This window comes from Artibeus jamaicensis, unplaced genomic scaffold (genome assembly GCF_021234435.1).
Source record: "Artibeus jamaicensis isolate MK-2021 breed Jamaican fruit bat unplaced genomic scaffold, CSHL_Jam_final contig_432, whole genome shotgun sequence".
Lineage (NCBI taxonomy): Eukaryota > Metazoa > Chordata > Mammalia > Chiroptera > Phyllostomidae > Artibeus > Artibeus jamaicensis.
The window spans coordinates 13,559,378-13,583,619 of NW_026521828.1; the positions used below are offsets into that span (position 1 = coordinate 13,559,378).

At 49.5% G+C, this 24,242-nt stretch overlaps 1 protein-coding gene across 2 annotated transcripts in view; it reads right to left on the bottom strand.

Annotated features, from left to right (window-relative positions):
• Window positions 1-24,242, bottom strand: part of AFAP1L1 (actin filament associated protein 1 like 1) — a 57,844-nt gene that overhangs the window by 24,410 nt on the left and 9,192 nt on the right. Inside the window, exons 2-7 of one of the 2 annotated variants that reach the window (XM_037161899.2) lie at window positions 8,186-8,314; window positions 7,016-7,099; window positions 6,212-6,309; window positions 4,985-5,093; window positions 1,145-1,243; window positions 267-478 (exon numbers count right to left, since the gene is read on the bottom strand). In XM_037161899.2, coding sequence (XP_037017794.2) covers window positions 267-478; window positions 1,145-1,243; window positions 4,985-5,093; window positions 6,212-6,309; window positions 7,016-7,099; window positions 8,186-8,314 — 731 coding nt within the window. Of the gene's footprint in view, window positions 1-266; window positions 479-1,144; window positions 1,244-4,984; window positions 5,094-6,211; window positions 6,310-7,015; window positions 7,100-8,185; window positions 8,372-24,242 lie in introns of both variants that reach the window. The other variant, XM_053665915.1, reaches the window with a different exon arrangement.

Genomic DNA, 24,242 nt, shown 5'->3' on the forward strand with positions numbered 1-24,242 from the left:
CACACTTTACTTGCATAATGAAAAACAATAACCATTATTTTAAAGTGTAAAAAAATGTGTCTCTGGCAAAATAAACTTTTGGTAAAGTCCATGGCAGGTCTTCTGAGGTTTTTGGTTTTTTAAAAAAATTCTGCTCCAATCTTCAAAGTGCCAGGCTTTGAGCCTCTGTGCACAAGCCCAGAGTAACCGTGGCAGACACGCCCACACACACAGATGCAAGCGCACGACTGCGTGAGGCGGAGAGGAACACGCCCTTGTCCACTCACCAGGAGCTGGTCCTCCCTGATGACGGTCAGCTGCTTGGCCCACTGCCCGAAGCGCTTCTTCCGCAGCAGGAAGGCACATATCCTGCAGTCCCTCACCAGGTGCATGGAGGCCTCCTCCGAGGGCCACTGGTGCGTGGGCTGCAGCCCCTTTCCTTCCTCCTCCTCCTCGTCGTAGGACTCGTAAGAGCTGCTCATTGCGTCAGAGTCATTGTCTGCAGGTGCCATGGGAAAGAACCTGCCACTGTGCCATCAGCTGGGAGGCCCCTCCTGGCCCCTCCACAGGCATCCCTGCTCTGGGGCCCTGGGCCCGTGAGGGGTGGGTGTGAGCTGTGATCACGGTAACGACTAAACCCCCACACGGGCACTGCGTTTTGCGTTCACCACTAGCTTTGTGACCCTGGTGACTTTACTCCTCAGAGCTGCAGTTTCCTCCTCAGTAAAACGGCCCTCATGAGCAATGGCAGCATAGCATCCACCAGATTGGGCTGTTGTGAGATTCAGTGAAGGTGGAGAGTTTAGCTGAGGGCCTAGCACTCAGCGAGTGCTCAGTGACCACCAGCGATGGTCACTACCCCGCCATCTCTGCATCCACTGTCTCAGGTCATTCTCGTGGCGCTCCAGCAAGTCCCTATCGTAGACATGAGGAGACCAGAGGCTCAAGAGAACAGGTGGTTTGTCTAAGGACAGTCACCAAGAGTCAGGGCAGGGGCCCCTGACTCCTGTGCCAGTGATCTTTCTGCTGAATCTTGAGGTCACTGAGAGGAAGGGCTTTGGGGCCTCTCTGGTGGCCCCAGGGAGATCCAGGGGTGGTAGGCACATGCACGTCAAGGGTCAGGTCAAGGGGACAGAACCTCAATGAAAGCCCGCCTGGAACTTACAGGAGTTCTTCAGCTCTCCGTTCATCCTGGTCGAGGGGTAGCTGCTGTCCGCGTCCTCGTAGTAGGCGTCCACGGTGGACTGGGCTGGGCTGCCGCCATCTGTGGGGGTGGCGGAAAGAGCCAAACTTTGGCGAACTGCAGGCAGAGTGCAGGGGCCGGGGCTGGTGCAGACGCCCGACGCCACCCCCTCAGGGAAGGGAGAGTGGCGCACCCTGCAGCTGTCCCGGGCCAGGCTGTGGGGCCTCCTGAATGCTCCTCGTCTGCTGTCGCTCCCCACATGCCCTCTGTGTTCCTGTCACACCCCCAGGCATCGTTCGTGATACTCCCTGTGCCGTCTTATTTTCTCCCAGAGAACTCGTACTCACCCTTCAAGGCCCAGCTCAGAGATTTTTTTCTCTGACCTTTGCTGGCAGAGAGTGGTCAGCTTCTCCTCAAGGACCCCAGAGCACTGGTGCATGTGACTGCGTGTCTTGGTCACAGCTGGGTCCCTGTATGCACAGAGTGGTATCCCAGACCCCCTCTCTGTTTTGCCTCTGCCTCCTCCTCTGCCACTGCAGCCCCTCTGCTCACTCCCTGACACACCCCCTCTTTTTGTCACAGCAGTTCTCCTCCTAAGTCCCTGCGACCACGGAGGGGCTGATGGGCTGGAGGGAGCGATGAAGCACACAAAGGTGAGTGCAACAGCTGCCTGGGCCGAGTTTCCAGACACAGCCCCACTCAGGGCTGCAGCACCGTAAGGGGTTGGGCTGCCTCACATGTGTTGTTTCAGAGTTACCGGGCATCTTTTAAAAATGCAGATCCTTGGGCCGTATCCCTAGAAATTCTGATTCACTGGTATGGATTCAGCTGAGGAATCTGCATTTAAAGAAATTCTAAATGTTTAATAGGACATTTAAAAACATATGTAAAAATAGAAAATATGTGTATTGGAGTGATTTTTGAAGGTTATTTTGATGTAGACGGTCTCTGGAACACACCCTGAAGTTCTGCAGGTTAAGGGCATGTGCTTCGGGATTGACCGGATTTGAGTTTAAATCTATCTCCACCATTTACTGAATGACCTTGGACAGGTAACAGTTTCTCTGCATCTCGGGTTCTTCTCATGAACAGTCCCATCTTGGCTTAGTGATACAATGCATGTCAACTCTCAGCACAGGGCATGACACCGTGTGCTCAAAAAAGGCCAGCCAGCATTATCGTTGTCTCTACCAGTTCTCACAACACGGTTCACCAGTGCCCATTTGACAGATGTGGAAGCTGAGCTATATGCCTTTGCTAGTGACAGCCCCTGGATGAGAACGGGGGTTGCCAGCCTAAGGAGGCACTCCCTCCTTCAGGAAGCCTTCCTTCACACAGTCCACTTGCTCTCATGTCCACTGTTCTTCAGAGCACTGCTCTGGGCTCCCAGACCCTGCTGCCCATCTGTTTCCGGAGGACGGAAGTGCTCAAATTCTCAGCACCTGGGACATCCGGTTGATCTCCCAAGTGAGGCTCAGGGCCCGCCTTTCCCAGCTGGCACTCTGAGGCTTCAGAGTGACATGCGCTGTGAGGTGGCCTGGGGGAGTCAGGACAGGAGGTGTGGGAGTGGGGGAGGAGGAGGCATGATGGAGAAGAGGGAGGGGACACCCTGGCCAAAGTGCTTGGACACCTGGCAGGGCTGGATACTGTGTGCGAGAGGAAGGATACTCCCTAATGGGCTTGGCGCCCTCTCCCTGGACAAGGTCCCTGGCCCTTCCTGAGGCCCTCCCTTCCCTGCTGCCCCAGCATCCCCACTGCTTGCAGAGGCAGCTTCTCTGTCCCAGCCAGGAGGGGTATGAGCTCTCTGCGGGGGCGGAGCAGACTCACCCAGCTGCGGGCTGCCTGGGAGTCAGGGCCCAGCAGCACTTTGCTCCCTTTTTCCTCCCCCATTCTCCAGTGGATAAAATAAAGTCACCTGTTTCACATACAAACAGCTGCTCACAGTGACGAGAGACCCAAGACTATGAAGGCTGAAGAGAGACACTGGTCAACAGGTCCAACCTGGCCATTTCACTCTCTCTTAACTAGTTTAGTAATTATAAAAATAGTATGCCGCAGTAGCCAAAGGCGGAAACAACCCAAATGTCCACCAGCTGATGAGTGGACAAACCAAATGTGGAATATTATTTGGCCATGAAAAGGAAAGAGTACTGATACATGCAATGATATGGATGGACCTTGAAAACATGCTCAGTGAAATAAGCCACAATCAAAAGACTACATATTGTATGATTCTGTTATGTGAAATTTCCAGAAAGGCAAAACCATGAATACAGATAGCAGATTGGTGATTGGCAGGGGCTCAGGGGAGGGGGGAATAGGGAGCGACTGCTTAATGGGTACCAGGTCTTCTTCTGGGGTGATGGGGACGTTTGGGAGCTAGACAGTGCTAATGGCTGCACAGCACTGTGAGCGTACTGGACGCCACTGGGCGGACACTTAAAGTGGCCAAAATGGTCAGTGTTGTTACCTGTATTTTACTACAAATATATATATACACACACACACACATACCCATAGCATAAAGCACAATCAGCACAAAAGAATTTGGGAATATATGTTCCCCCATCTAGATTTGTCTTCATTCCCCACAGTATAGTATGGTTAAGAGTTTCCTGCATATCCTAGAAAAATTGTTAAAATGATTTGCGTGTGTCCTGTTAAAAAATAAGTGGAGTCATGTGGTATTCTGTGTTTGATTTTTTCCAATGAGTGTATCCTGGAATTCACTTCTGATCAGCACAGAGGACCTATTTTCTTTCCTTTTTTGTGGTTGGGAGGTATTCCAGTGTGCTGATGAACGATAGTACAGCAGCACTTAAACGTCACCGTGTACAAGTCAGTCACCGTGCTGGACCATCCTGAACCACCATGTGCGTTCTTCTCTGGAACGTTGAGTCCCATACCCACGCTGGTACCTGATCTGATCCTCCAAGGGACAGCCACCTCTTACAATACTGGAGGGGACCAACTGAGGGACCAGTCAGAACTAAACACTTTCCTTTGTGGCCGATTTAAGGGATTTTTCAGAGATAATTTGTATTAGTGCTCTCCAAATTATTTTATTATGCTCACATATAAGTAGAAATATAGTCATGAAATATACTTGTCCTACTCATGTGTATAAATTACGTATATATATAATTATGTATTTTGTATTATATATACACAATTATATATAAACTAATTACAAGCATCATACTATTATTAGATTATAAATACTATAAACATTCACACAGAAATTTTAAAAGGATGCGTTGCTCTAAATATAAATAGAGCATCTACTACGTCCGCCTGTATCATCTCATCAACCCCCTGGAGTGCCCACACTAGACTCTGAAGACTTCTGATTTCAACCACGTGCTTTTTTACCATATGCCTTGACTTGACAGCCTGATCCACCTTTAAGATGTGACTCTGCCGAAACATACTTTATTTCCCCAGTCTACAGAGGAGGAGTACTTAGGTTAGTACCAGTTCCAGTGCTAGGAACAATGTTCCAGTGGCGATCTCTGTACCTCCATCTTGGTGCATTGACATGTGTGTTATCTGTCCCCTCTTTTCTACTTTAGGGCAGGGGAACAGAGGCCCAGAGAGGTGAAGGGGCTTGTCCAAGGCACACAGAACTGGTACTGGAGCCTGAACTCCTGACCTCCAGGGTCGCACACACTGACCCTCCATCCAGGACATCACTAAAGAGGCCTCATGCTCAGGCGGCCCCTCCTCGGGAGGTGGGCATGGCTGGGTGAGGGCAAGGCTTGGAGCTTCAGGAGAGGAGCCTCCTGCTCCTTACCCTTGACTCCCAGGGGGACCAGAACTTACTGTGAGAGCTGATGTACTCAGGGGACTTGCCTGGCCCCAGGGGAAGGGCCTCCTCATAGTAGTCCTCAGGTGGAGGCCTGTTTGGGAGCGGTGGAGGCAGGCCCGCTGCCTGGAGGGCAGAGAGGAGTGTGTGTGAGATTAAGAAGGTCAGGAGAGCAGAGGGGAGCAGCGAAGGGACAGGAAGGAGGCTGGGGACAGGGAGGCAGGATCTAACCGAAGCCATAACATATAATAGATTTGCAGAAGGGCAGAGCTGGGAAACCTTGAGTTTATTTGGCTGGTCCTGTGTTTCTTATCCAAATGATTTAAGCCTCAGGGCTCCTCTGTAATGTCTAAAAGTTTTTTAGACTGCCACAGAGGGGTAGTTAAACACTCGAATGAGCACGTGCAGAATTATCAAAAGCTACTGTGAGTTCTGCAAAACCCTACAACCGCCTCTGCATATGTAGGAGGAACAGCAGGACAAATGTGAGACATGTAATTTAGTGAGGCGGTATCACCTCGTGGTTAAGAGCTTAGGCTCCCGGGCCAGCGAACCCTGGCTTACAGTTACACTGTATTACCTTCCAGTGGCGGGACACTGACATGTCACTCACTCTCTCTGAGCCTCAGTTTCCTTATCTGTAAAATGAGGATAATGATACTGCTAACCTCAGTTGCTGCAAGCATGGAAAGGACATAAAAAGTGGTTAACAGTTGGTACTGTTGGTGCTGATGACAGTGAATTATGCAGTTGAGAGACAATGCTCGATGTGATCATGGGTACCTTCCCCCAATTCTATGGCCCCAGGGCTGGGAACCCTAGATATGATCTAAACCTTCATTTTGTAGGTTCAGAAAATCCCAGGCTCAGAGAGAACAGATGATTTGCCTAAAGCCACACAGCAGCAGGGAAGAGGGCAGAGGCCACCAGACTTCTGGTCCAGAGCTTTCTCTATGACTCTACCTGCACTACTACAAGCACAAGTTTGGGTGGGGATGTCCTTTGGGTGGGGACATTCTTTGGGTGGGGACAGGTTAGTTCACCATTAGGCCTGCTCTGCAGGGGCACAGTGAGCATGAGTCACTGAAATGTTCCACGGTGCAGTTTCTGCCCTTAATTACCACACAGAAGAGAGAACAGGGTCCTGTCCACTCAGGAGCACCCCAGCATCAGGGGGAGGGCTTTCCTCGCCCCCTCTAGAGGAAAAGGGGCCTGAAGTGGGGGGAATCCCGTCCATGACTCACATGTTTCAGAGACGGGCTCTTAGCTGGCTCAGGGCTATTTCCTTTGCTGGGTTCACCATCGTCCTCCGGCATGTCCCGAAGGTCACTCAGGTCACAGTCTATGAAGCGTCAGGCCATTGGGCAGAGAAAGCCGAGGATGAGTGTGGCAGAGCAGGAAGAGGGCAGGATTGGGGTCAGAAGGCCTGCACCACCTACTCTGGTAGTAGCCCTAATGAGCAAATGGCTTCCTTCCTGAGACCTGGTCTTCTCAGCTGTAACCTGGCCTTGTCGGTCTTGCAGGGTTATGGAGAGGATCCGATGAAATTACTTTTGGCACAGTGCTCTGGGAATGTGTAAGGGTTATGTCATGAAAGCACAGTGTCTTCCCTAAGTCTGTCAGCCCCTGACAGTCTCTCACCCGACCCACAGCTCTCTCCCTGTGTCGAATAGTGCCGTCTTCCCTGGAGACAGAACTGGCTTTGCACGCACGCACCCTGCACGCACCGGCTCAGCTGTGCCCATGCCTGTGGCGCCACTGAGCTGCCCAACCCAGGTCCCAGGCAGCCACTGCTGATGAATGTGAAGAGGCAGGCAAGAAAGCACCCTACGTGCCATGCCTTCTTGGGCCTGCACACCTTCCTTTCCTCAAATTTTAGGGATGATTTCCCATAACTGTACAAATTTGACTAGACTTTCGGACGTGGCAGGGCCCAGAGAGGCCCAGGAACTTGCTTAATTGATCACTTTTGTAAGGTTGGAGTGCGGGTATCTCCCTGCACAGTCCGGGGCCCTTCCACAGCCCGAGATGGGGAGATGGGCACTCACCAAATTCTTCAAAGAGGGACTCCACGAAGCTGGGCCCGGAGTGGAGGTCGGCTGTGTTCACATACAGGTAGGAGACTTCCTTTGCTGTGAGGAAGGAGAATATTTTTGCTACATCTCTGTGGTGAGAAGGGAGGGGACTGGAGGCTGCTGACTATGAGGAGGGGCCAGGTGTCCCCTGCCCCACCTGGACTTCTGTCCCACACAGGACACAACACTCAGTTTGCAAAGCATGTGCAGGACCGAAATGATTTCTTTGGTTTTCAAACTATGTTTTCATTTTTACATTGTTACTGAGGATCTCCTTCTCCCAGTGAAAGGGTGCCCAGAGCCCAGTACAGAAAACAGAACACGGGCGCTACTCTGGAGTTGGCCAGCGGACAGGGGCTCCGGCAAGCTCAGCAAACCACTGCCCCTTTCCCCCTCCCAGTCCTGTGAGGGCAGCCAAGGACATTGACTGCTTTGTCACTGGGAAGTAAGGCTCAGCGAGTCATCCGGTAGAGACTTCCCACGATGTCATTCTGACCCCTCCAATAGTGTGGGACATGGGTACAGCTCATCAGAGTTCACTGGGCTCTTGGTTTACGCATGGCACCTCATGGGCTCACTTGGGGTGCAGAGAAAGGCTGGGGCAGGTGAGGAGGCCGTGCTGCTGGGAGACAGGGAGGCAGAGGAGCTGGGGGAAGGAGAGGGAGGGGAATGGGCGTGATGTGGGGCCAGGGGTGTGTGTGAGAGTGTGTGTCTGTGTGTAGGAGTGGGGGATGTATATGTGCTCTGTGTAGGTGTTGTGTGAGATGTGTTGTATGTCATGTGTTCTGTATATGTGAGCGTGTGCTGTTGGTGAGAGTGTGTGCAGTGTGTATCCTGTGTAGTGCATGTTTGTTATGGATGTGCTATGCATGTGAGGCGTATGTGAGAATGTGGTGTGCATGTGGTATGTGCATATATGTGGCGTGTGCCTTGTGTGTGGGAATTTGTAGTGGGTTGAGGATGGAGAAGCACAAGGAGCACAGTCAGGGTTGTGTGGAGAAGGGCTGAGTGGATGAGGACACTGGCCAGAGCACTCAGAGTGCTGAATGCCATGCCCCAAGGCTTGGGCTTCCTCTTGCCAGCAGGCCCTGGGGAGTCACCAAAGGTTCCGGAGGAGGTCCAGGCAGAGTGCCGATGTCTGACCTGGGAGAGGTTGCAGGCTCTGCAGGATGGATGCCACGGCCGTCTTCTTCTCCAGGGTTTTGTCGCTGAGGTACTCATGGTCCAGGAGGCTGAGCAGCCCCGTGAGCTCGGGGAGCAGCTGCTCCAGCGCTGAGGAGGAAGCATGATCACAGCTCTGCACCCGGGATGCCAGCTCTGCTCCCCCTCCTGAGAGGTCAGGGAAGCCGGGGACAGAGGGTAGGGCTGGGAGCAGTGGGGAGGCCTCAGAGGCTTCACGCAGCTGTCCCAGTGCTGGCTTCCCAGCCTCCCTCGGGAGAACCCTGCTCAGTTAACTGTGACATTCCTCTGGGCTCCTGCACTCTACCTCAGACCTCATAAGGCCTGAGGACTAATGTAGCCTGAGAAGAGGCACTCAGGCCTCCCTTTGTCCCAGCATGCCCTCTGCTTCCAGGCCCAGGGGTCCTTCCTCACCACAGTTCGGGGCTCAGTGCAGGTCCCAGGCTGGAGCCCCTGGCCATCCTGGACACAGGCAGGAAGGGAGCCTTCCTGTCCCATCAGTTCATACACTTCAATCTCTGAAAACTTCTGTTTCCGGTGCCTTGGCAGGCGCCAAACTGCACATTAACCCTTCCCATCCCAGGCCCACAACTGTCATTACCATTCCTTCTTTCCATGCTAAACTGGTGCTTTTCAAACTTGAGTGTATGTGTATGGGAGTTAGCTGGGGGATCTTGTCAAAGTGCAGGTTCTGACTCAGGAGGTCTGGGGTGGAACCTGAAAGTGCATTTCTGACAGGCTCTCAGCTGCTGCAGCTGCTGGTTGAGACCACATGGGGCTGCAGAATTCTAGAGCACAGGACCCTTTAAAGGCTGGAGTGTGCCAAGACCATGATGTCATTGATGTCTCCCTGTCCCGAACAGTCACAGGAACTTGGTTTGCCTTAGAGCTGAAGACCAGCCTCATTACAGTAGTAACATTGTCCTGATTTGCAACTTGCCCAACCCTTGTGCAAAATAATAAAAGCTAACCCTAAGCCCTTTCATACTTGTATAAAATCTCTTACATACTTAAATCGCATATCAAGCATTTTATTATCTCCATTAGCTGGAGGATGAAACTAAGGCTCAGACAGCAGTTAAATAACTTTCCCAGGGTCACTCGGCCAGCACAGCCTTGACCTGGTACCTCGCTCCGTCCCTTTGCCCATAGCACCGTGTTGCCTGGCAGTATTTTATACAGTCCTACTGACGAGTCTTGGGGCAGGCCTCACTTTTCAGAGGAAGGAACCTCAGGGAAGATGAAGTAACCTGCTTGAATCACACAGATGCAAGCGGAAGGGCCAGGACTTTCATTCTAGGCCCTTGACTTTCAGCTTCATGGGCTTCTCCCCACCCTGGCCCCTCCTGCCCTCCTGAGGAGATGGTGAGACTCTGACTCATCGCCGTGGGGTCCGATGGGTAAGAGGGGCTATAACATCCTGCACAAGAGAACTGGCCTGGGAGCCAGACTACCTAGGTTCAAGTCCAGGCTCCATCATTCATTAGCTGAGGGACCTTTGGCAAGTTACTTAGCCTGTGACTCAGTTTCCTCCTCTGTAACTGGGGGTAATAAGAGCACCTGCCTTTTAGGGTCCCTGTGAAGATGAGTTATGCCATGCATCACAAATGCCTTGCCCCATACGTAGTAAATGCTCATGCCAACTCAGCTGTTTTCACAGTCACCATAGTGTTTAGCGTGCTGGTCTGTGCTGTGCGGATCTCTGTGAGCGTCTGTGGCCCTCTGCAGCCTACGAGGCTCTAACAAGTGTGGACGGTACGGTGAATCTCAGCTTCCTTAGCATCTAGTCTGGGGCCTGCTTGGTGGGGGTGCTCTCTATCAGTTTGAGGAAAAAGGGAACAAGCAGGAGACCACAGAAGGTGTTTTTAAAAAAATAGAAATCTTAAGTATAGAGAGTGTACCTTGTTGGAAAAATGTGACATTGCCTCTCTCTGGGGTGATCTGTCACCGCCTCAGATTTGTTGGAAATGAGCTGAAGGCTGACAGCTACCACCTCGTGGGCTCTCTCTGCTTCTGGCCACTGAGGTCAGGACTTCTGCACAATGTCGCATTTTATCCCCACACTTGTGAGCAGGTCCTATCAGGGAACTACGTTTCAGAAGACAGAGTAGCTGTGGGATGGTTGCACAGCTTGAAAGAGGAGGAGCCAGGCTGAGTTCAAGTTTGTGTGATTCCTAGAGCTGCTGAGTCACGTAACCACAAGGGGCACCCGCACCCACCTCAGCTCCTGAGTGAAAGGGGCCGCAGGCCCTGCTGCCTCCGGGGCCTGTGTCCTTTCCATGCCACATGCTGTGGCATGTGACAGAGGCTTCCGGGGTGGGTGGGAGTCCCTCTTTGAAGTAGGAAATCATTTAAAATCATCTCAGCTTTTGTGAAGGAAATGTTTTCAAATGGAATCACGAACCTCTCCAGCACCCTCAACAGACACACCAAAAGTCAGTTACTGTCTTTTTTTCAGATTATAAGACACACCACCCCAAATTTGGGAAGAAAATGGGGGTGCATCTTATAGTCTGAATGTAGCTTACCTGGCTCGCTGTGGGGGGAGAGAGGTGGCAGCCTATGTTACTTATATTATTCAATATTTGACCACATTTTTTGCTTCAAATTTCCTCTTCTAAAACATAGGTGCATCTTACTGTCCAGTGCATCTTATAGTCTGAAAAAATCGGTAACTGGATTCCAAAATACTTCCTGAGCACTAATTATATGCCCGTTGGAGAATTAGAAATTGAATAAAATATTGTTCCAGTGGGCATTCCCTGACTTCCTGCCTCACACACACAATCGCTCACAGAGGAGGCACTGCAGGCCACCACGGAGCTCTCTTGGGGCCTGCAGGCAGGGGTCATGTTTGGAAATCCAGGACATGGCTCCATTGTCAGGCAGGAATGTCAGGGCTGTGGGGGCAATGGCTCTTTATCCTTCTACCAGTGGTTTCAAAACTTCTTAGCCTCAGGAGTCCTTCACACTTTTAAAAATTACCCAGGACCCCAATGAGCATTTGTTTTATGTGGATTATATCTATCAACATTAACTGTGTTAAGAATTAAGATAGAGAAAACTTTAAAGCACAACAGTGCACAGGCACATGGCTCATGAGTCCTCAGAACTATCATGTCATCACGAGGCACAGAGCCTCTGGAAAAGGCCATTGGACGCCAGGGAGACCACAAGGGTGGACAGCCACCTAAGTCCTCAGTACTATGTGACAGCAGTTGCAACCTTAGAGACCCTCTGAAAGCATCTTGGGGACCTCCTAGGCATCCCTTGCCTCCATCACAACTTCCTGAGAATTACTGTTCTTTTGGACTTTTTAAAAAATAGTGTCCATACACTGATTCTCATTATATTTTCAGAGTTGTGAGACCATTGCGACAATCAGCTTTAGAACAATTTCATTACTACTCCCAACTCCCATTTCATCCCTAGCCCTAACAGCCACTTACCTATCTATTGAATGTATGAATTTGTCTATTCTGACCATTTCATGTCAATTAAAGAAAAAAATATGATGTGGCCTCCTGTGACTGGTTTCTGTCAGGCGGCATAAAGTTTTCAAGGTTCGTCTATATTGCAGCGTGAAGCAGTACTCTGTTCCTTTTAACTGGTGAATAGTATGCATACCAGCCGCCCCCTGTCCCTCCCTTCCTCTCCTCCCCGCCACCCCCACCTCTCCCTCTGCTCCCTTTTCCCTTTGCTGTGACAGAGGTCCCAGAGAGTTATCCTCGCTGCTATCAGCAAGTGCCTGTGTGTGGCGGCACTCCTGCTTCCAATGGAAGCTTTGTTATAACTGTCTGTAAAGTAATAACTGTTAGGTTGCCAGTGCGTTCTCTGCATTAAGAAACATGAGCTGCGCCTGGCCGGGCAGTGCAGTTGGTCAGAGCATCACCCCAACACGCTCAGGCTGCGGGTCTAAGTGGAGCAACGAATCGCTCTCTCTCTCAATAAATTAAAACTTAAAAATACAAACACGAGCTCTGGCAGGCAAGCTTTGTTACACTTTTTTTGTTTCCTGTTGCTTGACAGGTTTCCTAATGTGGGACGCCGACTCGAAGTCTTTTTTGTTTAACTGAGATGTGGTCATAAAGTCCAGATTGTGGGAAGGAGCATGAGGGAGGCAAGTGACTCTGGGAGAGGCAGAGGCACGAAGGATTGCCCAGGGCTGGCGGCGGTTTCTGCCGCCTGGAAGGAGCTGGTGGCAGCAGGTGGCGGAGGGAGTGTGAGCCCTGGGGGAAGGCTCAGCTTGTAGACAGTGAACGGGCAAGCACCCTTCCCGGAAAAGGGACCGTTACTGTGCGCTGGGCAGTCACACTCGTCATCTCATCCCGTCCTCATAAAGCTCACGAGAGGCACGTTCTATTGCTGTCTGTGCCCTACGAGGCAGGAAACAGAGGCCAGGAGAAATGAGGTCACCCAGCCAGTAAACAGTAAGGCCCGGCCTTGAGCCCGGGTCTGTTTGACTTCCAAGCTTGCCCCCTGCTCCCGAGTCCTTCATCAGAAGACTGGCTCTGAGCAAGCAGAGGCCAGGCTGGGGTGGGGAGCAGGCGGGCAGCCCCTCAAAACCCTCCTGCTGAGGGCTCCGGTCTGTGACTTCACTGGGGCCCCTGACCTGGGGCTGCCCTCACCGGGTGGGTTAGAGACCCTTATCGTGGGTCTGAAATTCCTGCTCAGCGGGCCTCTCCCCACTGGCCCCTTTGAACATCAGAATCCTAACAATATGAATATCTTCTATGAATATCTCAAGAAGAAGAACAAGCTCAAAGTCATGTATCTCAAAGCATACACCTGACTTAAGAGTGGGCTCTCATCCCAGAGAGAACCTTATACTTCATACAGGAAAGCCCTTCCAGCCAGGGCCTGGTTTCTCAAGGATAATATAGAACTCCCCCAAAAGCTCTCAGGTGCAGTGCACACAGAGGAGCCTTGGATGGCAGCTGTGTCCTTAAGGACAGATAATTCACAGGGATTTAAACCATCAGAGAATTTAATTTGTAGAAAAATCATATAATGCAGATAGGCACGTGCTGGGACTAGGAATTGAACCCACAACCCTTTGGTGCCTGGGATGACAGTGAACCAACCAAGACACACCAACCAGGCATCTGGGTGATTCGGATGCAGGCATTCCAAGGTTCAATCTGTAAAAATACTCCACCAGCAAAGACATACTACAGGGCATGTCTGTGACCATAAGGGACGTGGGAAGACCTCCTCATTCCTTAAAAGCTTACCATTGGACGCCCCCTTCTGAAATGACTGGTCATCCAGGTGAGATTAAGAGTCCCTACAGAAACTTGTAAGTAGCCAGAGCGTGAAGTCTTACTTAGAAGAACATGATGGCGAGGCTGTGGGGTCAGGCCTGTGTAAATTGGAACTCCGGTGCTGCCATCTCCAAGCTGTACGGATGGGCCCATTAGAGGACTCCGAGCCCTTGTTTTCTCATCTGTAAAATGAGAGTCATTGCATCCCGGCCTCCAGGGCGGGAGAACTAGGCTAGGTCATGCTCCTGAAGTGCTTACTGTGGTGTTGTGCTTGGAAGCAGCACTCACTGCACGAGGGTCATTGCATTGCTGCTGCTGCTATTCTCAGTACTCCCCAAGACTATGTAGACTCCAGAGTATTGATCAGATAGTAGTGACAGATTTACTATAGTTGTTGTGACAAGCTCCATGAGGACAGGGACTGTGCCTCAATCTTAGTAGATGCTTAATGAGCATTTATTTAATAAACATGACTTTAACTCTCTCAATTTAAAAATGAAGGACATGTGGGTCAAGGAGGTCATCTGACTTAGGGATGGCCACACAACCAATCGAAACTAAAAGTACCTTGTGTTAAACTCGCACAAAGCTTGATGCTTAGAGGAGCTCAGGCTGTGCCTAGCTTTGCTAGGCTTTCAGTTCTTTACCTGCCAACGGCATGGGTAGTAACAGTGGCTGCTTCACGTGGCCACTGTGAAGACAGGATGAAGTGATGTGTGCAGCACTCAGTGCACTCAACGGGCACGCTGTTCATTCATACGTGACTCCCGGCAGCTGCCGGTGCAGCCATTGGCATAAGGGAGGGCGGTATTTGGGGGCGAGGGGACGTCATGGGACTGTGCAGCCCTGCCACATGGACTGGCCTGGCTCTAGGCCTGACACTGAGCTTGAGGTGCTTAAGGCAGAGGGAGGCAGTGGATCCACGTCCCCCAGGGTGCTTACATTCTGAGGACCCCCTCCATGGCAGGGGGGAGACAGCATCTTCCAGCTAGAGGGGCTGTAATGCATCCCAGAAACCCTGTTCCTGCCACCCCAGTCAGGAAGGGTCTCTGTCACCAATTACTGACCTGCCCCTCCGGTCTTCGCTCTCGGTTTAGATCATTTCTGCTTTCTGAGGACAGACGGGGGCACCAAGGACAGGCCTGTCTTTTATGTCTCAAGTTTATTTAGAACCACGAATACATTTCATTGATCTTGTTTGGTTTAGTTAAGCCTTAGGGAGGTACAGTGAATTCCAACGAGGAAAAAACACAGGAAGAAATGGTTTAATCATTGTTTATAAGTCTTCAATCCTTCACTACGTGGGGTGGGCAGGCACAGAAACCCAAGATGGGCTGTAACTGTTCTCTGGGTTGGGAAAAGTTTGCCAAGTAAAATTAGAAACCTAGTTAAAAATATATCTAAGATTAGACTACAACATGCTTATTGCTCCTGGTGAATATCCAACTAAGGCAAATTTTCTCTTTGCTTCTCTACCCTCACTACATAATTGAAATCAAAAGGTATAGAGCAGAAATTAAGCTCTATACTTGCTCCCAGGACCACATCCCTGGTCTATAACTGATGCACCCGGAGTGAAACCTTCAAGCAAAAGGTGTTTAGCGCTGCCAGTACAGTTCCAGTGCAGGGAAGGCTGGACTTACTTAGAAGTATCAAAGACACTGAGTCTAATTTCCATGACAGGAGAGAAGTGAATAAATTAAACTTCAGCAAACCACAGGAATAGCAACCTTTGTTTTGGCTCCAGCCAGGTAGGCTCAGTGAGTACTCTGACGTCTGATCTCAGTCCTGGTCACCTTTTAGACTCTGCTATTTACAGAAATGCTTGGAAACAGCTTGCAAGTTAGAACTTTAGTAACAGCAAAACAGTAAATGAAATCACATTTCTCCTTTCCCCGCCTCACTACTTGACAAGCGTCTTTGGGACAAAGAAAACTCATGCTTCTTTGTTTCCAAAGTCAGAGGAAACGTGACAGCCATGATTTAAAGATGCAAAATAGGATGAGCTGTCAGAATGAGGTTTTATAGAGGGCCTACAATTTTTCTTTTGGTTTACTCAGATTTCCTGTCTCATTTCCAAACAGCAAAATAACCCACTTTTCATCTCACAAAGGCTCCTGGCCCACAGAGAGAACCAGTGCATTATTTCAAAAGTTTTGATCACGATTTTAGAGATGACTCTGCATGCTGGGTTTTAACCAGCTAGCACATCAATGAAGCATGACCCAGGCAGCGGAAAGCTGAACACTTAACAGGTGGGACCTCCGTGTTTGGAGGTGGGGGAAGGAAAGGAGGAGGAGCTTTCTTGTGACCTTCCACCCCTGCAGGCCCTGCCAAAGAGGGACCCTCCTCCTTCCAGGCCACCTCAGGCTCTTCCTCCGCCCCTGAACCAGCGTGTGTGCACTCGCTATTCCCTTTGCCCACCCGAGCTCCCTTCTCCTGAGACCAGTCCTGTGCCCTTGCAGCTCTGATTCACTCGGGACTTCCTAGGGGACATTCCCTGTCCTCCGGACCACGACCTTTCCCCCAGTTATGCTATCACAGCACCCGTCTCCCCGTGGTGCTTTTCATGGTGAGATGTTACATTTACTCATATATTTCTTTGATTAATATTTATTTCCCCCACACGAGCCTGAACTCGCTGAGGGCAGGAACAGTGCCTGCTTTTGCTAGTGCCTGACACAGATGAGTGCTTACATACTTGTGGAATGAATTAATCTGTGAAGCAAATTTTTCTTCAGAGTTAATAAAGTACAGGGGTCTGGCACAAATAATGCCCCTCTTTTATTAAAAGATCTTTTATTAAAAGACTTTATTACAGAGCATGATATAATTCTGTAACAATGCCACGTGCAAGCACATCATATGACATTTTAGGTGAAATGTTCAAATTAAAACTATATATTACTACACCCATATGATTACCCTACCAACCGTACATAAGCAGGCCTTACGTCTGCCGAACCCTGTATACTGGCTAGTTAATGTGATTCTGAGACAATGTCTGTCCTCATAGTGGCTCAGCATAGTAAAAAGATGCTTAAAAAATGAAAAAAGAGGACACAAAAAGCCCTGGGGACCAAAAGGAACCAGAAGCCCACTGGCTCAGCTCTCCAAGCCCCATTTAGTTGAACTTGTATCCCTGCGTGGATATGGCTGCCCATTATTTAGTGATGCCCATTTTGTAGTTGGTGGATTTTAACCTCGACGCCTGTTAGGAAATGAAAACTAACATGTACTGAGCAATCCAGACTACGTGAGTTCTGGTCCTGTTTCCCTGTTTCCTAGTGCGCACCTCTGGGACACTTGCACAACTGTCCCATCCTCGTGCACGTCATCGGTGACCTCTGAGTACATCCACCTAGCTCATCAGTAGGAACGGGCCCTGACACATGAGCACATGCCTAGAACAGTGTACTCAGGAAATGTTAGCCGTCTGTATCACTCTTCCATTATTATTACGTAAGAGATTCACATGTATTAGTTACATAATTTCACTCTTACAACGAGGTGGTCTAGCCCAATTTTGCAGGTGTGGGAACTGAGGACTGCAGAACGGGAAGGACACTGAGGAGCCGCTCAGTGGTGCCTCTCCCAGGGCTCCTTTAGGATGCTGCTTTTGTCTACGTGCAGCTCTGGGTTAACCAGCAGAGAAGCCTCTAGCAACACAGGTGAGACCAGCAGCACTGCCCCTTTACTTCAGGGGTACAGAGATCTCTCTTTCTCCTGGGTCTCTTCCAAGTTGCTGCACATTTGGGGCTATGGGGACGGCCTACTTCCTTCCTTTACAAGCACTTCTCTAAATCCAAGTGAAGGCCAACAGTGGCGGTACATCGGTACATCGGAGGGGACCACACTGGTTGGACTGGCATTGTCGACTAAAACAAACACTTCCTGTTGTCCCAGAGTGTGCAGGGAAGATGATGGTTCATGCGGGCTGGAAAAAAAATGAAAAAAGAGGAGCAAAGAAACCCCAGCTGCGAAGTTGATGCCTTAGTGCGAACTGCTTTCCAGGAGTTAAATATAGTGCTGGAGTGAGAGAAAGCAAGGGGAGCGAGGTAACCTTGGAAGACTTCTGTGTGTGTTCATTAAAGCTCTGGCAGGAAACCGAATATCCTTTATGCCGAAAAGAATAGTAGGAGCTTGACCCCATGAGACAGAAACCTGAAATCCTGATGAAGGGAGGAGGTAAAGAAAAGTGGAAGGTCGGGGATTTGGCATAAGAGGATCTGGTTTGGGTTCTACCTCCTTCTACTTACTAGTGTAAAGCGTGGGGTGAGTCAGTTAGCCCCTCTGAGTTCCACTGTTCTCTTCTGGACTCCCACACGTTGGTTGGTGCCAGGGCACAATGGGGAATGCTGGGAGAGGGTTTGTAAACCGTGGGATTATTATCAGGGATAGAAGAGTAGCCCACTTCTCTGATCTACTGTTGTTTCAGGAAGACAGGGAGGCCACAGGTCAGTACGGTTGTTTCTGGGTGACTCTCTTCTCAGGAGCCAGGCCAGGGTGACAGGGTCAGGAAAGCCCTTCATCTTAATGGCCTTTCTAGCTCTGCTTGGGACCTGTTCTCCACCAGCCTTGTTCTGGGCACCTTGTTTCTCAGTCGTGGGCACCAGGGAAGCCATGGCCCCTCTCACCTAGCCATCTCCAGACAGGAGGGCCAGGCAAGCCCCCGACTTCTAAGGAAATAACTTTAGGCTGTGGGATGGGGCTCTCCCAGAATTGTTTCTTTGTCTGCGGATTCCTCCCTGTTTAGCTCACAAAGGAAATGGTTCCAGGAGGAAGTGGAAAACTGTGACACACACATTCATGACCCCGCCCCTGTAAGATGGCAGCTGCTTCCATGTTCCGCAGTCTGCACCACATCCTTCACCCAAAGCTGGGGAAACATTAGCAGTCCCGGGAGGGGGGCGGGTGCTGGGATACCCAGTGATAAAGCAGGTAGTATTTTTGAGCTCACAAGTGATGTTCCAGATGTTGTGCTAAGCACTTTGTGTTGATCACCTCATTTAGTCCTCATAATGACCTTGTGAGGTAAATACTGTTTTTACTCTAAACCAAGTGAGGCTCAGTCACAGAACCAAGATTCACACGTAGGCCCAGCCCTGGAGCCTAAGCGGCTTACTGCTGCATTACGATTCCTTCTGCTCGCGCCTTCTGACGGGGATGCCCAGCCCCCACAGCTTCCTGGAACCGGCAGTTAGCACCTGGGGACTGTTCCCCAGCAGGGTCCATTCACAGGATGAGCACTGCCCTGAGGCCTGGCTGGGACCAGGCTTTCTGCTTCTGAGAAGTTTGAGTTCAAGGACCTAGCTCACCAATAGCCTGGGGCAGACAGAAAGAACAGCGGGCTGGGGGTGGGCAGGTCCTGCAGATAATAATAAAAATATACAAGAATGACAGAGAATGTTCTCCCAGAGAACATTTATTAAATCCTTCCTACAAGCAGGGCACTGTGCCTAATACTTTTATTTTTTTATAAATAGGACTTCATATAGAAAAAATTGGGTTAATCCTAATTCTTGCTTCATGAGATATTGTCATCATCGGTTCATGCATACTCCATATAGTTTCACATATAGTTACTTATTTATATAGTCGTTATTTTTGCTAATGTGGTCAGTACCCATGAACCTACCATTCAAAGCAAAAGCTGAGATCTCTGGACGGTATCCTATGTCCCTCTATGACCCCACGCGTCTGCCCCCCCCCCCCCCGCCCCAGCTGCCGTCTTAAATGCTGCATTCTTCACACTCTTGCCTTCCCTTGTATACAGTGTCATTGCAGGTAGATGTACCTGTAAACATTTAAACATTTTAAATTGTTTTTAACTTTATTAAAAGGGTACAATGCTAGAGGTAATCTTTCGTGACTTTTTTCTTTGCTATGACTGTATTACTAAGATTCATCCAATCGTTTCTTGTCACTGTGTTTATTCACTGTTTTGTGTGATACTCCATCGTGAGAACGTTCTCCATGCCTAATACTCTGTGCCTACTACTTCCTTTAATCCGCACAGCAACCCTACAAGGCAGGAGCTCTTATCCCAGCTTTACTGACAAACACTTAGGCCGAGAGAGGCTCTGGGACTTCCGGGAGGTTGCCGGTGCCACGTGTGCACCTTTCTGCCCTCCCATGGAACGCTGATTTGGTTCAGAGGAAAAAACACAGTGTAGAGTCGAAAGCCCAGGCTCCACACTTACTGGCTGTGTGGCCCTGGGCAAATTACTTCATGCCTCTTGTGTCTCAATTTCCTAAACGCTGAAATGGGGTGATGATAACTGCCTCTCAGTCAGGTCTGTGAAAATTGAGAACATGCGACCTTGAAGTTTTGTCAGTTGGTAAATTGTGGTTAATAGTACGTGTGCCATCGGCTCCCCCTCTCCCCAAACAACAGAACCTGTGTAGAATTCGGGAGAAGAGAATGAACATAATCTCAATTCTCAAGGGCAAAGGTTAGGTTGACAATCTGTCCATAGAAACCTCAGTGTGATAAAAAAACCCAGGGAATCCTCAATAGATGCTTCAAGTTGCACTAATAGGAACATACTGTGAATTCATCATTGTTATGTTTGATGGGTCTTTTAAAAAGTATTATTTTTTGTCTATTTTCAATGTCTGGGACCCCACCCACCCCAGTGCTCTTTGCACATGGTATTTTCTCTGCATGGCTGTCCACTGCTACCCACTACTGGATGTGTGGCCCTGGACAAGTCACTTAACTTCTTTGTGTCTCCTCATCTGCAGATGGGGATGATAATGATAATACTGACACTTTATAGGGTTGTCATGTTGACCCAGTAAGGTATTGTAGGGAGTGCTTAGAGCAATTTCTGATACCTGCCAAATCGACTATTATAGTTATTTAAAATTTCCCCTACTCCCCACGTATCCTTTGAGAGTTGATTATTTAGATACCACTTTCTCCAGGGGGGCCCATCCTGCTTTCCTGGACAGGTGAGGTCATCTTGTTACACCCTTTGAAGTAGATGATTTGTTCAGTGTTCTTCTCCATTAAAACGTGAGTCCATGAGGGCAGAGATAATGTCTGATTTGATACCTGCCACCGGTGCCCAGTGCCCAGCGCAGTAATGGGTACATAGCAAACGACTGGGAATGGAATAAACGGACAACTCAGAATTCAGAGGGAGGACCACAGACTAGGGAGAGGGCTGTAAACCCTGCCTATGACAACTGTCTCCCAGAGCAGAAGGGCTCATGTTGAGGGGCGGGGAGAGGGAGGGCAGAGCACTGGACCACCGGAGGCACCGGAGGGCAGAAATCTGAACTGAGAAGCAGATGTCCCTTCCAAAAGTTTAACCAGTACAGTGGGTAGTTGAGACAGTGGGTTACTGGGGCAAAAAACACCAGAGTCAAACCCTAGCCCAGTGGCCCCAGGCAGGTGATGTCAGCCCGGCTGTCTCATTTGTGAAAAGGGGAACTGTGGCCATGGAGCGCCCCCCTCGGAAGGCTGTGGCAAGCACAGAGGGGGTGAGGTGTGCAGTGCTGCGCATTGTGCTGGGCACACAGGAGTCTTTGTCAAGTTCGGTTGTTACCACTGATGTCTTTGGCAGTCACAGGGGATTCAAGCATCTCCCGGGGGTTAGCTCAATGTTTCAGATGAGAGGCAAAGGTCAGGCTCAGAGTGGCTGCCTTGACTGCTGTTCCGGGAGGAGGTCTCTCCTTTCCTTCATTCCCCTCACTTGCTAAAGCCTCCCAGTGCTAATCTTGGACTTGGTTCTGGACCAGCTGCCCAGGAATCCAGCTCCAAGGGAGCCCAGCCATTCTGGGGTAGACTTTGGGAGACCCTGGGGTGATTCCTGCCTCTAAGACTAGGGGTGGGAATCAAGAAAATGATGGTTAGAGATGTTGGGAATGAATGTCCTGAGAATTGACGAGCCCCAGACAAGTGTTTCCTCTGCTATTCCATTAGACCAACAATTCTACGCAATTGATGCAATTGAAAATGGACAGTTTGACGTTGTATCTCTCCTTGTTCTTAACTGAAACATGCTGATCTTATACAGTCTGCTGCTCACCAGCAATATTTGCTGTAGCTCCTAACTGGTCACCTCTTTCCAATGCTCCCGTTCTGCTCTGATGTGAGCTCACTGCTGGCTTTAGTACATTCCCCAAATGGCAACACTTAGCACAACTCTCCTGCCCACACCTCCTCGGGAACCCCCAGGGCAAAACACCAGTTTCTTTTGTGACACAGATGATGAAAGAACTACACATGCTCCCTGTGGCTGATGCCCAGTTCCTCTGTAATTCCATCCTTTGGATGGGCAGGCTAGAAGAGCAAAGCCCAGGGAAAGTGTTACAGAGAGAACTTGGATTCCATTCTAATTCATTAAGAAAGGCGATCATTTATAAACCTGTATTTTAAGCTTTAGCGTTTTTTTTTTAATTGAATGCTTCCTAGTGCTGAGTGCTTTCCTTGCATGTGTCCAATGATCCCCTATAGGTAGGCAGGAGATTGTTATCTCCATTTTTAGTGGCAGAAACTCAAAACTGTGGGGATTAAGTGGAAGGAGTAGAGCTGTGATTCAGACCCTGCAACTCGACACCACAGGCAAAGCACTCAGCTCCCACAGTATGCTGTGTCTATTATTAGTTACAGATCAAGCAACAAAGCCCCTCAGGGACTGGGGCACACTTAGTTAAAAGGACCTGGAGGATAAGTCCCCTCTCTTAGAAAGGACTCTAGAGGTTCCATTTAACTTCTCCCTGCTCCTCTGGGCGGTAGGGATGCTGACCCAATTTGCACCCTCAGCGTGTTTCTGTGCCTTTCTTCCCCTGCCATTTCCTTCACCTAGAATGTCATCTCAGTGCTCCTGAGGTTCCTGGCTAAAAACTGTCCCTTGAGCCCTCTGGTCTCTTTATATTCTCTTTGAAGGACAATGACCAGGTATGACCTCTTGGCATAGGGCACTGGTGACCTAGTCTTACTTTCTCTGCCTCACTAGGAGACTGTAGGGTACAGGGACCCTGAGTTTCTTCTCTGTAATCTCTTAGAGCTGCACCTGGTTGCTGGCTAGAGCTGAGGAAACGTGACCTATCTCCCTGGCTTCCCAGCACACTCCTAGATCAGTTTTCTTCTTGGTTCAAGTGGAGCTAAAAAAAAATTCCCCCTTGCTTTCATATCAGCTGGATCTGCTCTTAGCAAACCCTCCAACAAGAATGGGCAGGAAGAATAAATATTTATTCTACGAATGAATAAATCTGATTCTATCTTCAAAAGAAAGCTTTGGTATAAATTAGCATAATTTATTCTAAGATGTCACTGATTTTAAGATGTTTTCAACTATTAAAAACCCAGCTTTTTGAAAAAAGTGCAGAAAAAGGAACAGATTATTAATACATCAGTTATAAGATATGTTCTGATTCTTTTCTCAAATTGTAAGAGAAAGTTCATTTAGAAAGTTGTGGAGGCAGTAAGAGTAAATCGGCTCTGCTGTGTAGGCCCAGGAAACAAGTTACAGAAGCAAAAGAAGGTCCCTTGGAACTTAGGAGAGAGAAAGGCAAAGGTAATGCACCTGGAGGGGAAGAAGCGGGGGAGGGGAAAGCACCGTGTGCTCCTGAGAGGGACAGCTCCAAATGTGTTCTGATTTTTGAAACGTATGTCTTAGTACCCAATGAGATTTAAAAAATATGGTCCAATTCCATTTTTATTTTCTTCTTTTCTCTCTGCTGGTCTCAGATCAAAGGCTCCCAAGCCTCGACCAAGTCACTGTGAAGCACAGACGGGCATCAGCAGTGCGTCCTGGCCGAGTCCTAGCCCTGCATCCCTGTGGGCTCCTGGGTCAGTGAGGGCACGTCATGGCCACCAGCACTGGTGTAGCTCGGAAGCCCCCAAAGCCAGTGGACGGTTTTTCTCCCCAGCAGAGTCGTGTCTGTGTTCTGCTGATACTTGATGATCACATTATTGGTTCTGTGGAAAGCCAACTGGGAGGTGGTCATGTGACCCTAGGCAAGATGCCACCCATTGAGCTTCGGTTTCCCCAGTTGTAAAACGAGGGGCCTAGGATTAGACAGGTGGTTTTCCAATGCTGTGCGGATGAAGCTGTGGGATCGGTGCAGCTTCCTTAGGGGCTGCCTTGGGAGTAGAAGGGACGGAGTGGGCTGTACCCAGTGTTTTCATTTCTGCTTTGCCCAAAGCAAGCAGCTCTATTGCTTAAGATTTTGTTTACAAAAAGATTCTGGGGCTAAATGTAGTTCAAAAAGCACCGTAAGTGTCATTCCTCCAAGACTATTCTTGAATACAAACTCGTGTATGGTCCAAGGACAGGGCCTCATTCCTCACTCTGGACATATCCTCAGAATCTTACCACAGTACTCCAGGCAGACATTCCCAACCCCCTGCATTCTGACCCAGTGGTTGGCAAACTTTGTCTTTAAAGGACCGGATACTGCATGCTTTAGGCTTTGCTGGCCATGTATAACGTCTGTTGCAACTGTTCAGAAGGCAGCCATAGACAATGCATAATGAATGGGTGTGGCTGTGTTCCAGTAAAACTTTATTTACAAAAAGAGGTGGCGGGCTGGATTTGGTTCATGGGCTGAGGTGTGCAGACCCCTGCACTGTAATACTTTGACCTGACAGGTGAAGAAATTGAAGCCCTAGGAGTAGATTCAAGGAACTAGGTTTGGTTGTGATTCCATTTCCTGGACAGTGAATACAGTTCACCCCTCTGCATTGCTCACTTAGCCATGACTCTGACCCTGGGACGACAGTTGAGGGAATGGTGCCTGGA